At 47.1% G+C, this 15669-nt stretch overlaps 1 protein-coding gene across 1 annotated transcript in view; it reads left to right on the top strand.

The window, feature by feature from the left end:
• ddx4 (DEAD (Asp-Glu-Ala-Asp) box polypeptide 4) overlaps positions 1-15669 on the top strand; it is a 24291-nt gene that overhangs the window by 7424 nt on the left and 1198 nt on the right. The window contains exons 4-19 of the mRNA XM_037696837.1: positions 3329-3400; positions 7600-7644; positions 7727-7753; positions 7828-7875; positions 7956-7988; positions 8065-8106; positions 8178-8213; positions 9800-9942; positions 10017-10169; positions 11660-11814; positions 11894-12023; positions 13632-13798; positions 13871-14016; positions 14097-14196; positions 14275-14545; positions 15149-15256. Of these exons, the coding sequence (XP_037552765.1) occupies positions 3329-3400; positions 7600-7644; positions 7727-7753; positions 7828-7875; positions 7956-7988; positions 8065-8106; positions 8178-8213; positions 9800-9942; positions 10017-10169; positions 11660-11814; positions 11894-12023; positions 13632-13798; positions 13871-14016; positions 14097-14196; positions 14275-14545; positions 15149-15256 (1676 nt within the window). The remainder of the gene's footprint in view (positions 1-3328; positions 3401-7599; positions 7645-7726; positions 7754-7827; positions 7876-7955; positions 7989-8064; positions 8107-8177; positions 8214-9799; positions 9943-10016; positions 10170-11659; positions 11815-11893; positions 12024-13631; positions 13799-13870; positions 14017-14096; positions 14197-14274; positions 14546-15148; positions 15257-15669) is intronic.

Here is a 15669-nt window from a genome sequence, read left to right as displayed (position 1 = left end):
CTGTTTACTCTGCTCACATATGATTGTGCAGCTACCCATCCAGGCTGTCACATTGTAAAGTTTGCAGATGATACAGCGGTGGTGGGATGCATCACAAACAATGATGAGTCCAGCTACAGGCAAGAGGTGGAACACCTGGAGAGCTGGTGCAGAGAGAATAACCTTCACATCAATGTGAAGAAGACAAAGGAGATGATTGTGGACTTCAGAAGGAACAAAAACACCTACACCCCCCTGAACATAAGAGGATCTGCGGTGGAAGTGGTCTCCAGCTACAAGTACTTGGGTGTACACATGAATGACAACCTCAGCTGGAGCAACAACACCACCAGCCTGATGAAGAAAGATCATCAGAGACTCTACTTCCTCAGACGGCTGAGGCGAGCTGGTCTGGAAGCTCAGTCCTCACCTCCTTCTACAGGTGTGCAGTGGAGAGCATCCTGTGCTCCAGCATCAACGTGTGGCATGGAGGCTGCACAGCTGCAGAAAGAAAAGCTTTGCAGAGAGTGGTGAAGGCTGCACAGAAGATGTTGGAGTCAGTCTCCCCACCATCACAGACATCTACACCTCCAGATGCAGGAAGAGGGCCACCTGCATCATGAAGGACCACCCTCACCCAGCACACACACTTTTTGCCCCGCTCCCCTCAGGAAGGAGGTTGAGGAGCATTAAGTGTAGAACCACTAGACTGAGGAACAGCTTCTACCCTGAGGCTGTTAGACTCATGAATCTCTAACCAGAATAATCACTGTGAAAAACCACATCATGTTGCTGCTGATCTGTTTCATGTTGCTGCTGATCTGTGTCATGTTGCTGCTGATCTTGTCATGTTGCTGCTGATCTGTGTCATGTTGCTGCTGATCTGTTTCATGTTGCTGCTGATCTGTGTCATGTTGCTGCTGATCTGTGTCATGTTGCTGCTGATCTGTTTCATGTTGCTGCTGATCTGTTTCATGTTGCAGCTGATCTGTTTCATGTTGCTGCTGGTCTGTTTCATGTTGCTGCTGATCTGTTTCATGTTGCTGCTGGTCTGTTTCATGTTGCTGCTGATCTGTTTCAATGTTGATGTGTTCATGCGTGCACATCTGCTCACAGACTCATGTTCATGTTTGTGGTGATGTTCAATGTTTTATGTTATGAGTGCTTAGTGTATATTTAGTTGATGTTTTTCTTAGTTCATATCTTAGATGTTATTACTGTTTTTCTTATACATTTTATTGTTGGATGTAACTGGGACCCTGTGTACATAATTTCACTCCACCACATGTACCACATGAGGTGCGAATGACAATAAAGAAACTGACTCTAATCTGTGATAGATTACTAATCCCAGCTGAATCCAGGCTTCCAGTGCAGTCTTGAGAAGTGTCTGTTCCAGATTTGAACAACTAGTTTTACCAGACGACGTTCTGTTTTCTAAAACTATACAAACTTTAAGTTGCTCAAAGGAACGGGGCGTTTAACTTGCAGCCTGTTTTTAAAAGTATACATCAATAATCCAGGCAGAGTCCACGTTTCTTGTTTTTACCACCTGGTGCTCAACGTGCGAGTGCTGCGATGGGAAGACGATCACTTTCTTCACGTGGAAACGTTTGAGTATAAAGACAAACTGGACCTTGGATCATTTTGATGCCGACGCTGTTTTGTCTTGATGTTTAAGTCCTTTGCTCCACGAACACACGGGGGGATGTTGGTCACTACTGGCTATAGGTGACATCATCGTGCGTCTCAACCAATGAGAGCCTTTCGACAGCAGATGGAACAAATATAGTCCAGGCCCTTCTATACATTGTTGTCTCATAAAGAGATCATTTAAAAATATTTAATGTCATCCACAAATTTCCAAAAGGCCTTCTGCAGATCTTTAGATGTTTCCACACACCTTTTTTTTTTTTGCCTCCAAATGCATGAGTCACTTTGACGACTTGTCCATCTGAACAGGTGTCACTTGTAGAAGTGTCTTTGAGGCTCAGTGTGATTAATCTGTGTAAATAAAGCTTGAATGAAATTTACATATTTCAGATCTGATAGTTTTTAAGATATGTAATCCTGTTTTCTTCTTCGTCCCACATTGTAGCAGAATCTAGTTCTTCATGGTAATGATTCAGGAGGACAAGCTCTGGTGAAAAAACTCAGTCCAGTTTGTTGTTGACATCCAGAACCAGCTATTCACATCAGTCTAACGACTGATCTTTAGTGCCCTGATGGCTGCTTACTAGAAAGAACAGCATTGTAAGAAGGGGGCAGTTGGACACAGAGACCTCCACCCCTGTTCAAAGATGGACGGGTTCTCTTCACAAAGATGTATTCTTTTAGTCCTCAGTTCAGTGTTTCTGTCCTCTTTATGTAAGAACACGAAGAACATTGTTCTTTGTGTATATAAGAACATGAAGAACCTCAGTCAGCCCCCGGTGAGTAACAAGCAGCCATCCGGGCTCCAACAAGCCATTGTTAGGTTCTTACACGTGAGCAGCTGGTTCTGGACGTCAACAACAAACTGGTTGTTCCACTATGAGCAGGTGATATTTATAAGACTGACTTTACTGCAGCTCCTCAGACTGAAGAAGTCCTTTGGCTGAAAGACAGAACGTTTCAACTAAGAATTAGTCCAGAAATGTTGTAAATATTTGTTTTGTTGCATTGAATCGTTCATGCAGTAAACACACACACACACACACACAGTGTGTTCTGACGCCGCCCGCGGGCCTCCAGGAGAATAACGCTGCGTTGAGATGATTTGAGTTTGTAGAAATCTGCTTTGAAAACAAACGTACGTACGTTAAATATAGAGGACACAAAATGATGAGTAAAAATCTAAATGGTGCTGCAGTTAAAACACTCGATTAGTTTAGAACAACTAGTTCTGTCAAATAACGCATCAGTTTATAAATGTTTGAGTCAGAACTAAACGGACCGATGATTAGCACGAGCACGTGAACCTCGTAACGCAGCTGGAGTTGTGGAGGTTTTTAGACTGGAAGAGAAGAGTTGGTGCAGGACGAGGTGCTCTGACGTCCAGCTGGACGTTGGACACGTCTCTACAACCCTGTAGCTGAGCTGCAACATCTGGGCTGTGGTGAAGCACATCTGTCTCCAGAAGCTTCAGGACAGGGGGTGGCTGCAGGCGACTGGGACTGGTCCCAGACTGGAAGTTAATCACCCAGTAGCATGGTTACTCAGGGGAACGGTTCAGTACGTTAAAGTAGCTCTGAGGTGACGCCTGAATGAGCTGAACGTGTTCCCACGGTGCACCAGCAGGAAACCAGTAACACTTGATGGTTTTAACGTGGCAGAGGAGCCAAAGCTTGACGACATGTTTTGTTTGAAGTGTTTGCAGGTGGAGACGGTGGAGATGGTGGAGACGCTGCGCGCGGAGACCGAGGAGGATTCAGAGGCCGAGGTGGGACGTGGACGGTCCACACTTGTTCGCTCGACTTGTTCTAGCTGTGTCAGCATTAATTCTCAAACTGTTGTAGTTGTGACGTCGTCAGGTGCTGCTGGAACAAACTGCAGCTCCCATCATGCAGCAGTCCTGTCAGAAGACGTCGAACAACCCCGTTGCTCTGCTCCTGAAAGTGACTTGCTGTCGTTTTGAATGGTTCTGATGGAATTTGAAGGAAGTCGTTTTAAAACTAACTTTACTTTTATTTTGACCTTTGGACCACGTTGATGTTTAAAAAGCTTTATGCTTGGAACAAATCCAACAAAGGTCAATCTGGATGGTTTGTTTCTTGTTGAGACGTTTCGTCCTTCATCAGTCCGAGGAGACACAAACAAACTGTCCCACAAGCAGCTCACTCCCACAGTGGACCAACCAGTTTGCTGGCTGGGGCTGCCTGGGAGGAGTCGATGGTGGAGAGGACGGCCCCCAGAAACCATCTTATCACCAGCAAACTGGTTGGTCCACTGTGGGAGTGTGCTGCTTGTGGGACAGTTTGTTTGTGGCTCCTCGGACTGATGAAGGACGAAACGTCTCAACAAGAAACAAACCGTCCAGATTGACCTTTGATTTTTACCTGGATTATTGACCATGGACCTTAATGTTGATGAAACTAACTTTTAGCTGACCCTGTCAGTAATGGGGGGACCCGCTACAATCCGCTCCTGTCTAGAAGTAGCGGATCCTGCTGCTGTTGGGGGGGGGGGGGGAGGCTTGGAGCGTGGTTCTGTTGGCAGGGCTTGGATCATGGTGGGGGGAGCACTGCTTGCAGCCGAACTCTGTTTACTGCTTCAGACACAAGAGATTTAAGCTCACAGCATGTGGGCGTGGCCTTAAATGACAAAAGCATAATGTCGTCATAATATAGTCATCCTCTTGACTAGGGCTGCAACAATGAATCGATGGAATCGATGATTAAAAGCGTTGGCAACGAATTTCATTATCGATTTGTTGTGTCGCGCGATTATGTGTCTCACGGCGCTGCGGAGCCGTTTTGTTCACCTGCAGTTCATTGTCAATGCTGACTGACTGAATAAAGTTTGAAAAAAAAAAAAAAACTCTGCAGCACGAGTTGAACAGAGCGAGGGGGGAGCAGAGCAGAGGCTGTTTTAAAGGAAAATAAGTAAATTTGACAAATGACCGACGCAGCAAAAACTGTTCGACCCAAGTCCTTCAAAGAGTGGGAGAACTTCTTAAAGATAAAAACTGAGAAACATGCAGCTTTGAAAACTGACGACGCGACACGAGAGAACCACGCTGATAAATGTAAACATGTCGGAGTGACGAGGAGGAGGAAGGAGCTGCAGCTGATACAACTCTTCATGTGTTGCAGGTGAGTCTCCACAATTGAACACTTTGTTCTGTTTCAAGAGAGAAAACGTAACGTCAGTCTGTCTGAAGATGAAGCTGTTTGTTTGTTTGCTTGTTTATCTGATTAATGACGGTGATAGAGAACGTGTTACTTTTTATTTAATTTAATTGGTACAATCAGTGTTTAAATGTGATTTATAAATAAATCTAACACAAAGATAATAATTTAATGATTAAGCTTCAACTTTAAATTTGCTGGCAAAGTCTGAAGACACTGCAGGTACGGCAGGATGAATTGCATTTAAACAGGAATTAAAGTAATTTATTACATCTACTCAAATGTGTGTAATTAGGTATTTTATGTGTATGTAATTGCTCTTTTAGCTACTTTTGCCTGAACCTAACACTGTAAGTGAAACAAGGCATTTCTTGAGTTGCTGTAAATTATGCTATAAAACATATTTACTGTCTCATTCCAGAAAACAACAACAAACAACAACAGCACTTCATGATGGACAGACATCATGGACACCACAGCAGCAGCTGTCTTCACTGAAACATCCTGAACATGATCGTCACTGACATGAGGCCTCTGTCCATGGTTGAAGACGAAGGCTTCACTACAATAATCCACACTTTTAATCCAGGTTACAATAATCCACACTTAATAACAGAATAGTAAAATAGCAACCTGTTTCTGTGCGAATTTCTATCTCAGTCAAATGTTCAATTTTGGAATAAAGGGGTGGAAATTAAAACGTTTTTTTTTTTTTTTGCAGATTCATCGATTATTGAAATAATCATTAGTTGCAGCCCTACTCTTGACTCCGCCCACAGAACAAGAAGTGACGTGTTTACTCACGGACATCACTCTTGACGGTGTTTTCATATCAAACTGGTGCTTTTGCAAATGACACATTGGTGTTCCTTGTCCTCCTGGATGTCGGCCATTTTAATTGGTGTTTGTTCCATGTGAACGGGTTCCTGGTCAGCATTTGTGGGCGTGTCTTATCGTCCGTATTAAAAGGGAGCAGAGCATCAGTGCGGCGCCAGCTCTGAGTAACTTGTAGATGAATAGTTTGTTCCGAGTCACTCTGACGGTGTGAAGCTGTTCTGAAGGACGAGCTCTGAAGGTTCACTGAGACATCTTTCAGCTCGTTCACAAGTGCCATAGCAATTTTGGTTTTGGTGCAACTTTAGCTTTTTGAAATATTTAGCCTTTTCTGACATTTTTTCCTCAAGCTGAATTAAGCTCTTTTGACCTCCTTCAGATCTTTAGATGTTTTTACTCCTTTCACATTTTGTTCTGCTTCAGCAAATTTAAATGTTTTTCAGCTCATTTCAGCTGTTTGTGATCTTTTCAGATTCATCCATCCATCCATTATCTTTACCCGTTTATTCCATTTTGGGTCACGGGGGTCGCTGGTGTCCATGTCCAGCAATCACTGTGCGAGGGGCGGGGGACACCTTGGACAGGTCGCAAGTCCATCACAGGGACACATAGAGACATCTTTTCAGATTCTTTCTGCTAATTACATTATTGTGCTTCTTTTAACTTGTTTCTGCTACCCGTAATTTCAGCTTTCTGCTATTTCAGCTACTATTTAACTGTTATGCTAATAGTATGCTTTTTTATAACTGTTTATTGTTGTTGCTGTTGTCCATTGTTGTCATCATTCTTTGTTGAAATCAGGTCTCTCTTGTAAATGAGTCCTCGAGGCTCAATGGGATTTACCTGTAGAAATAAAGGTTGAATGATTGATTAATCGTTTTCAGCTAATTCCACATTTTTGGCACTCGATCAACTTTTTAGCCTACTTCAGCAAAATTGTGCTCTCACCTTTTGGTAATTTAAGCTCCTTTCTACCTTTTTTTTAACCTACTATTCAACTGTTTTTTTGTTGTTTTTTTCAGGTAATTTCCTATTTTTTATGCACATTTCTGTTTCTTTCAGCCTAATTGAGCACAATTGTGCTCTCTCCACTTTCTTCTGGTATTTTAAGCCCCTTTCTGCTTTTTCAGCTACTTTTCAGCATTTTTCGCAAATTTCGGCTTTTTAAGTTAATTACCTAATTTTTGTGCTCATTTGTTGCTTATTTAAACTAATTCAACAAACTTAAGCCTGTTCCATTTCAGCATGTTTTTAGCTAATTACAGCTGTTTTTCAGCAAGTTCTGCAATAAGCAATGACACAATTTTCACAGGAAATGACATTTCTCTAATGTTCAGTTAACTTTCCCTGTAAACTGGAACATGTGAACCTGTGTTCTGCAACCCGTGTTGCTCTTACCTGTGTTGCTCTTACCCGTGTTGCTCTTACCTGTGTTGCTCTACGTGTGTTGCTCTGCGACCCGTGTTGCTCTACAACCTGTGTTGCTCTACCTGTGTTCTACGACCCGTGTTGCTCTACGACCCGTTGCTCTACGTGTGTTCTACAACCCATGTTGTTCTACGACCTGTGTAGTGTTCTATAACCTGTGTTGCTCTTCGTGTGTTCTACGACCCGTGTTGCTCTACGACCCGTGTTGCTCTACGACCCGTGTGGTGTTCTATTACCTGTGTTGCTCTACGACCCGTGTTGCTCTACCTGTGTTCTACGACCCGTGTTGCTCTACGACCCGTGTGGTGTTCTACAACATGCATTGCTCTACGTGCTGCTCTACGACCCGTGTTACTCTACGACCTGTGTAGTGTTCTATAACCTGTGTTGCTCTACGACCCGTGTGGTGTTCTACAACCTGTGTTCTACAACATGTGTTGCTCTACTTGTTGCTCTGTCACCTGTGCGCTGCTCTACAACCTGTGTTGCTCTACGACGTGTGTGACCAGGACTTTTTGTTGACCCTCAGGTCGCAGCAGAGGGTTTGGCAGGACGGAGCAGAGCCACTTCAGTGGTAACATTCACTCGTGTCAGTCTCAGATTAGTTTGTGACGTTGAGTCGTGTCTGAACTTTGAACTTGTTGTTTGATGAGCAGCTAACGGTCATGGAGACCATGAAAACGGTTCGTAGATACCATCACTGTTTTCACACGCTGTCGTTCCATCTGAAGTATTTAAAGGTTTTCCTGCTCATCAGGATTCAGAGGAAGAAGAGGAGGCAGCAGAGGAGGAAGGTTCAGAAAAGGTTCAGTTTTCTTCTGTTACACACGTGTGTTGTGTCTGACGTCTGTTGTGAAACCTAAAGCTGTGGATGTTCTGCTGCAGAAGATCAGGGTGGGCACGAAGACCTGAGGGGAGGTAAAACACTGAGCCGTTACAATCTGACCGCTTCATGCTGTGCACGCTCCTGTGACGGTGTTCTGCATCGTTCCAGGTTACCGTGGGAGAGATGAGGAGATCTTCCCTGCTCGTTCTGGTTTGTATCCACAACACAAATGAAGAACGTGTGCGTTTGGAGCGGTGCACTGACTCAAGTCTGTCCAACAGGAGAGGACAAAGACCCAGAGAACGAGGACGCTGACAGTAAGTCACACATTAATCCTTGTAAACATGATCATGAAGACTCGCCACTTCTTCTGCTGATTGGAAATGGGTCCAGATGTTGACAGGTGTGGAGTCTGCTTGGAACCATGAACAAGGTGGTCCCGTAAACCGGAGGGGGGGGGGGGGTACTGGCAGTGAGCAGGTCCTTAACTAGTGTGGTGTGGTGCAGAACCAGTGAGCAGTGGTTCCCAACCCTGGTCCTCCAGGAACAAGATCCTCCAGGTTTTAGTTGTTTCTAGTTTGTCATCATCTAATGTTGGCGAGTCTTCAGTCCAGGCGTCCCTTGGCAGGATGTGGTACCAGGTGTGGTCTGCTGGCACTGGTTCCCAACTGAGGTCCTCCAGGAACACGGTCCTGCTCCAGCACACCTGGTTCAGTGGTTTAATTAGTTCTGCAGGAGCCATCCATTCCTTCAGGTGTGACGAGCAGGGGAACGACTAAAACCTGCAGGACCAGGGCTGTGGACCATCTGAGCTCCTGTAGCCTCTGGTCTCCAACCTGTCTGACCTTTGACCTCTGACAAGGCTGTGTCCACAAACGCTGCTCACTGGATGGGTTCCTGTTTTGGACCATTCACCAGAAACCTTGAAACGGTTGCAGAGTTTCTCCCAGTTTAGAGAGTTTCTCCCAGTTTAGAGTTTCTCCCAGTTTAGAGAGTTTCTCCCAGTTTAGAGAGTTTCTCCCAGTTTAGAGAGTTTCTCCCAGTTTAGAGCGTTTCTCCCAGTTTAGAGAGTTTCTCCCAGTTTACAGCGTTTCTCCCAGTTTACAGCGTTTCTCCCAGTTTACAGCGTTTCTCCCAGTTTACAGCGTTTCTCCCAGTTTACTTGTCTTGGCAGGGCGCTCATATTGTCCGTGATTTTTGACTGGTGGGGTGTGGAGTTGGAGACACGTGTGTTTAGTGTGCTGTCTTGAGCTGGGGGGTGGAGACCATGGACTCGTACGTACTTATGGTGGAAACGGCTCAGCGCTACCTATGTAGCTCTTTAGCTAGCACGTGCTATTAGCATGTCTGTGTTGCGTGCCACAACCTTAACGCTACGTCAGTGCCGTTGTTGATGGGAGGGGGTGGCGGAGTTGGGTAGGCAGGGCACTCGGCTGTGTCGACAGGGTGGTGCACCCTGCTCGTGTAATGGGAGTGGGAACATTGGGTTGTGTGTACAACTCCCAGTAGGTCATGAGGTTCTGAAGTGCTCAGACGCCAAGCAGCACACCTTGTTCAGGGTCGTTCTGTTTGACCTTCAAGCCATGTGGTTAGCTGATGGCGTTAGCATGTGGTTGGACGTGTGTAGCTACCGAAGTGGCTGCTGGGTCTTCATTTGTGACGTGAGCAGCTCTTCAGTCTGGTCATGTAAAGACGGTGGTTCTTGGGTTTTCAGCGTGCTTGTGTGAGAACAGGTTCTGTTGGTTGTGTCTTCAGTTGGGACTGGTCGTCCTCTTTGGTGCGTCGTCTTCACATGAAGGGATTTGTTTGTTTCACTTCTGGTTCTAACCCAGTTCCAGTTCTAAACGGGACAAACTTCAAGTAGTGAGTTTTATTGTGTTTCACTGTTTGTTGTGAACTTCAGGACCCAGAGTCACGTATGTTCCCCCCACCCTCCCTGAGGACGAGGAGTCCATCTTCTCCCACTATGAGACTGGGATCAACTTCAACAAGTACGACGAGATCCTGGTGGACGTCAGCGGGACCAACCCACCTCAGGCCATCATGGTAAGACTTGTAGATCTGTAGCTGCTGGACCCAGACTCTGAAGGATTCGTTCTTCATGGACCATTTCCCGGCAGACTTTTGACGAGGCCGGACTCTGCAAGTCCCTGGTGACCAACGTCAGCAAGTCTGGGTACGTGAAGCCAACTCCGGTGCAGAAGCACGGCATCCCGATCATCTCTGCTGGCAGAGATCTGATGGCCTGCGCCCAGACTGGATCCGGTAAAACGGTGAGATGAGAACTGAACCAGTATTCCACTGGACTGGGACTGTTTAAGACCTGCTGGAGACCCAGAAAAGGTCCAGGGCTGCCATGAACCGTAGGGCTGAACGATTCTGGAAGATATTCTAATTGCATTTTTTTACCTCAATATTGTGATTTAATTTTTCAGCGTCGTCTTCTCGTGTATTTCTCATCGAACACAAACAATACATCTGTTTTCAGCTAAAACGTGTGCTCGGGGCGTTCTGTGCCTCTTATCCACTGTGCTGACCCAAGCCGTAAACCCAGGCCTGGGCACTTATTAACGGGCGTCATGCTCGAGTTATTTCCACGTGCGTTTCGGATCGTGTTCGTACGGAGTAATACCTTGGCAGAGTTGGCTCAGTGGGCCCTGTCGGCTGCTACGTGGCGTACTTGAAGCTGAACACTGGTCGTTGCAGACGGCTCTGTGGTGTTACCTGGAGAGGAGGCAGGTTCTGCACAAGTCGTGTCGTTGAGCTGCGTCGTCTTTATAAACGAGCTAATCCCAAACCACGGACGCGCTGCCTCTGGTCCCAAACTGTCGGCTTCTGTCGAGCCTGACGCCACTGAGCCACCGGTTAAAGCTCGGCGTAGACGTCTCCCGCTCTGCTCCGCTCACTCGCGCGTCACGTAACCAGACCATGTGAGCAGTCAAATCGCAGCCTTTGTGATTAGAACATGTTTTATCGTATCGTGATGTTCTCGCGCCTTATGTTCATCAATATGAACTGTAAGTTTCTTCAACAGCGTTTCTGGACTTGGAACAGGAGCTGTCTGCGGACTGAGGCTCTTCTGCAGTTTTTGTGCCGTTTCAACAGTTCATGCATCAAAACGTTCGGCTCCTTCAGGACAGTCCTGCTACGACTTCTTGTACTGGTGCAACTTCAGCTGTTTCAAATATTTAGCCTTTTCAGCTATTTTTGTCTCATAGAAAATGAATTGAGCTCATTTTACGTCCTTCAGATGTTTCCAACCTTTTACTGCTCCGTTCACATTTTGTTCTCCTTCTGCTAATTTAAACTTATTTTTAGCTCATCTCACCCGTTTCTTCAGCTGTTTGTGCTCATCCTAGCTTCTTTCTGCTAACTACAACACTTATGTGCCTCTAACTAGAGCTGGGCCGATATCTCTGCAGGACTGATATTTTAGGCTGATGTAGGCGTTTGGGGACACATCTGTGTCGGTGGTAATTGTCCCACTATGAGCCGAAAGACTTGTAATTCTTAATTGTACAATGTATCCAGCAGAGGGCGCATGAAGACTACTTTAAGTCATGGACGTTCACTTAAGTTTCACTTTCAGCGCAGCCCTGCCTCCATAGTACTCCAAAGAAACCGCACAGTACCAGGCACGTGTGCGCTCTAGAGCCTGGAGTTCTGGTGGAGCCGACCAGAACTTGATCCATACTGGCACCGTGGAGACGCATGGTTACTTCAGTGGAAACATTTAAGAGCTGAAGTCCTGCTCTGTGTTCAGGCTGCGTTCCTGCTGCCCATCCTGCAGCAGTTGATGGCGGACGGTGTGGCGGCCAGTCGGTTCAGTGAGATCCAGGAACCCGAGGCCATCATCGTGGCTCCAACCAGAGAACTCATCAACCAGATCTTCCTGGAGGCCCGCAAGTTTGCTTTTGGGTACGTTTTATGTTTGTTTTAAAACAAACGCGCCTGTGGACGACCGTGTCCCGGACTTGAGTCTGGCTGTCCTCTGCAGGACCTGTGTGCGCCCTGTGGTGGTGTACGGCGGAGTCAGCACCGGACACCAGATTCGAGACCTCACACGGGGGTGCAACATGTTGTGTGGGACTCCAGGACGTCTGCTGGACGTGATTGGAAGAGGAAAGGTAAGGCTCTCTGTTGGACGTGGCTTTAACCTGGAAATGTGCCGAGTTGATCCACGACGGCTCGTTTCATCCTGACGATCAAACATGCACGTGTTCAACTTTTGGAGGGAGAATCAGCCGCACTGTTGTTTTTTATCACGTTAATAAGATGAAGTCAGTAAATATGACGTTCTTCTGACAAAGCCTAAAAATCCTAAAATGTGTTACTCACGCTGTCATTACGTCACAGTAACTTCACTACGTGCTGTTCCTGAGGAGACTCCACCTTAAGGCACGCTGTAAACCATCACAGTTCCTGCTTGGTAACCCAGGTATAAAATCCAACAGTGTTCAGTCGGCTCATCTGCACTGGCTCTCGTTTGTGCCGAGACGCGGCGTCCGTCATCCAAAGGACTTCTTCAGTCTGAGGAATCGCCCAGCAAAACTGATTCTCCACCGACAGCTTACTCCAAAGTGGGAAATAACTGACGAAACGTCTCGGCACAGAACAGATGAGCTGGCTGAACATTGTTGGATAAGCTGCAACTTGATCCCACAGTTGTCACATCAAGTAATGCGCTCCTCTAAAATGGTGACCAGACTGTGCTTCTGCAGCTCCTTTCTGTCCACCGTCATTCATACGCCGCTACAGGTATGAAGTCGCGGTCACGACCTGTGCACGGTCTGCTCCGGCTGTGTGCAGCGTTCTTCTAGTCCAAGACTCGGCCAGCAGCTGGTGTTCGGGTCACGTCTTCATGAAGCTCCACTGTCTGGCTCCTGGTTTCAAACATGATGCCTTTAAAATGAACACAAGACTTGTCCAAGTACAATCCATGGACAGAACCGTGACAATCACCTCACCAAAATTATTTACTGGTAAAACGCAGTGTTAACTGGGTCATGTGACTGGAAGTCAAATGGCAGTATGCTGTAAATATTCATTAAATTTATTAACAGCTGCTGTTTTTAAACGTACTTAGTAAAAACATGTGAAGTGATTCTGCTCAGCAGAGCTCATGAGGAGGAAACGACCCCTCTGGTTTTCCCTCTCCTTCGCTGTTTAATGCCCCTGTTCAAGTTTTTAATGAGGTACTGGTATGTAAACATATTTACCGTGCACACGTTGTTTGAACTTTAATTTAAATATGTACGCGTCTTGACTGAACGTTGTAGGACCTGAAATGATTTGTAAAGATGGAGTGGCTTGAACCATGCTGCATGAGCTCCAGTCACATAAAGGGAGCTGGCTAACTAGCTTGCTGTACGGTGGCCTAAAAGGCCAAATTGTACTGTGACGGGTGGACATGTAATGTGATCTGCAGAACGCTCGGGAGTAGAGCAGGAAAAGAACAACAAACACATTTTAAAATGGATTGTGGTGCTTTCAGAGTCACCGGGACGAAGAATGTAGATTCTTAATGAACGTGTTGTTGTCTGCACCCCCACGGTCTGGAGTGGGCTTTGTCCTTAAATGAGGTGCTGGATGTTCCCCTCAGGAACACGCTCATGAAGTTAAAGAACAGTAGAAAGGTTCAAGTAGGTGGAAGCTCTGAAGAGCTTCATCAGCTCTGGTGAGTAGATCTGTCTCCTCTTTGTTCACAGTGATGAGTGTTTGGCGTTTGTCTGCAGGTTGGTTTGAGTAAAGTGCGGTACCTGGTCCTGGATGAGGCTGACCGCATGCTGGACATGGGATTTGAGCCAGTCATGCGCCGCCTGGTCGGTTCTCCTGGAATGCCGTCCAAAGAGAGCCGTCAGACCCTGATGTTCAGCGCCACGTATCCTGAGGACATCCAGAGGTCTGCTCCCTGACCCACCACAGGGTTTAACCACGAATGATGTTTGAATGATGGAGGTTCTGGGTCTCGCAGGTTGGCAGCAGACTTTCTGAAGGCGGACTACCTGTTCCTCGCCGTGGGCATTGTGGGCGGAGCCTGCAGCGACGTGGAGCAGAAGTTTGTTCAAGTCACCAAGTTTGACAAGAGGGAGCAGCTGCTGGACATCCTGAGGACCACCGGTGTGTGTGTGGAGGAAGGGTGATGTTCTCCTGGTACTATAGAAGGTTCTGGGCTCATCCGGTTTTCGTTCTGGTTCCAGGATCGGAGCGGACCATGGTGTTTGTAGAAACCAAGAGGCTGGCGGATTTCATTGCTGCCTTCTTGTGCCAGGAGAAGCTTCCCACCACCAGCATCCACGGGTACCTCAGAGCACCGGAGTGTCCCGTAGATTTGGTTCTGGTGGACTCTAACTGGGTCGTGTGTTTATTTTCTGGCAGGGACCGTGAGCAGCGGGAGCGCGAACAGGCCCTGGCAGACTTCCGCTCCGGTAAATGTCCCGTCCTGGTGGCCACCTCGGTCGCTGCCCGTGGTCTGGACATTCCAGATGTTCAACACGTGGTCAACTTCGATCTGCCTAAAGACATCGATGAGTACGTTCATCGCATCGGAAGGACTGGTCGGTGTGGAAACACTGGGAGGGCCGTGTCCTTCTTTGACCCGGACGTTGACGGTCAGCTGGCCCGCTCCCTGGTCACCATCCTGTCCAAGGTACCACGTTCAGAACCGGACGTTGTTAGTCTCAGGCTGAAACCACATCTGGCCAGGCCTGACATCAGTGCAAGGAGAAGGTTTTGATCGGGGTGGGGGGTTGAGTCCAGCCTAAAATCAACCATGTGTTGAACATCTACAGTAAATACAGTAAAGTGTCCTTTAGTGGTGGAGTTGGACTGCACAGAGAACACCTTCAGACGACCTTCAGAGGACGTGGAGAGAACTGAGCCTCAGTGCTGCAACTGCTGGAACATTTTCATGTTGAAGCAGAGGAGTCGGAGGAACAGATCTCCCTGCAGCGCTGCAACGGTCACTGCGCTCACATGAGACCACGTGCTCATGACGGTCCATCGGACTCGGGGCGCGTGGCTCGATCCAACGATGATGCCCACTCCGTAGTTTAAGCTCCATCCAACGATGAGCTAAAGTGGAGGCTGAAAGAAAAGAACACAAAGTAAAAGCTGAAAGGAGCTAAAGATTACGTAATCAGACGCTGCACAGATGTAAAGTAGCTAAAAGCTAACTGTAGTGAAAGTGATGTGACGCAGCAGCTGAAGGCTTCATGAAGCAGTTGGACTGATGTTCTGGTTGCTCTTCCAGGCCCAGCAGGAGGTCCCGTCCTGGTTGGAGGAGTCCGCCTTCAGCGGTTCTGGGGGCTCTGCCTTCAACCCGTGCAGGAAGCCCTTCGTGTCCACAGACAGCAGGAAGGTACGGCAGCTTCTCACGGGCTTCAAAACTTTTCTTCTTCAGTGTCGCCTTTAGCTGTTCTCAGAGAACATGGAGGTGAACAAACACGTCGGGGTGACTGGGCCTAAACTGGACCTGGCGCCACCCCAGGCTGATCCTTGTCCTAAATGTTGTTGTTCAGGCAGACTGTACCTGCTGCCGCCTCTCAGCATGTTCTCACTTTGTTCTGAGTTTGTTCTCGGCATGTTCGCAGCTTGTTCTCAGCATGTTCTCAGCTTGTTCTCAGCTTGTTCTCAGCTTGTTCTCGGCATGTTCTCAGCTTGTTCTCAGCTTGTTCTCGGCATGTTCTGAGTTTGTTCTCAGTTTGTTCTCAGTTTGTTCTCAGCTTGTTCTCAGCTTGTTCTCGGCATGTTCTCGGCATGTTCTCAGCATGT

The sequence above is a fragment of the Nematolebias whitei genome, chromosome 24, assembly GCF_014905685.2.
Source record: "Nematolebias whitei isolate Nwh7 chromosome 24, NemWhi1, whole genome shotgun sequence".
Classification (NCBI taxonomy): Eukaryota; Metazoa; Chordata; class Actinopteri; order Cyprinodontiformes; family Rivulidae; genus Nematolebias; species Nematolebias whitei.
The sequence above is the reverse complement of the archived record's forward strand: the minus strand, read 5'-3'. Positions and strand labels throughout refer to the sequence as shown.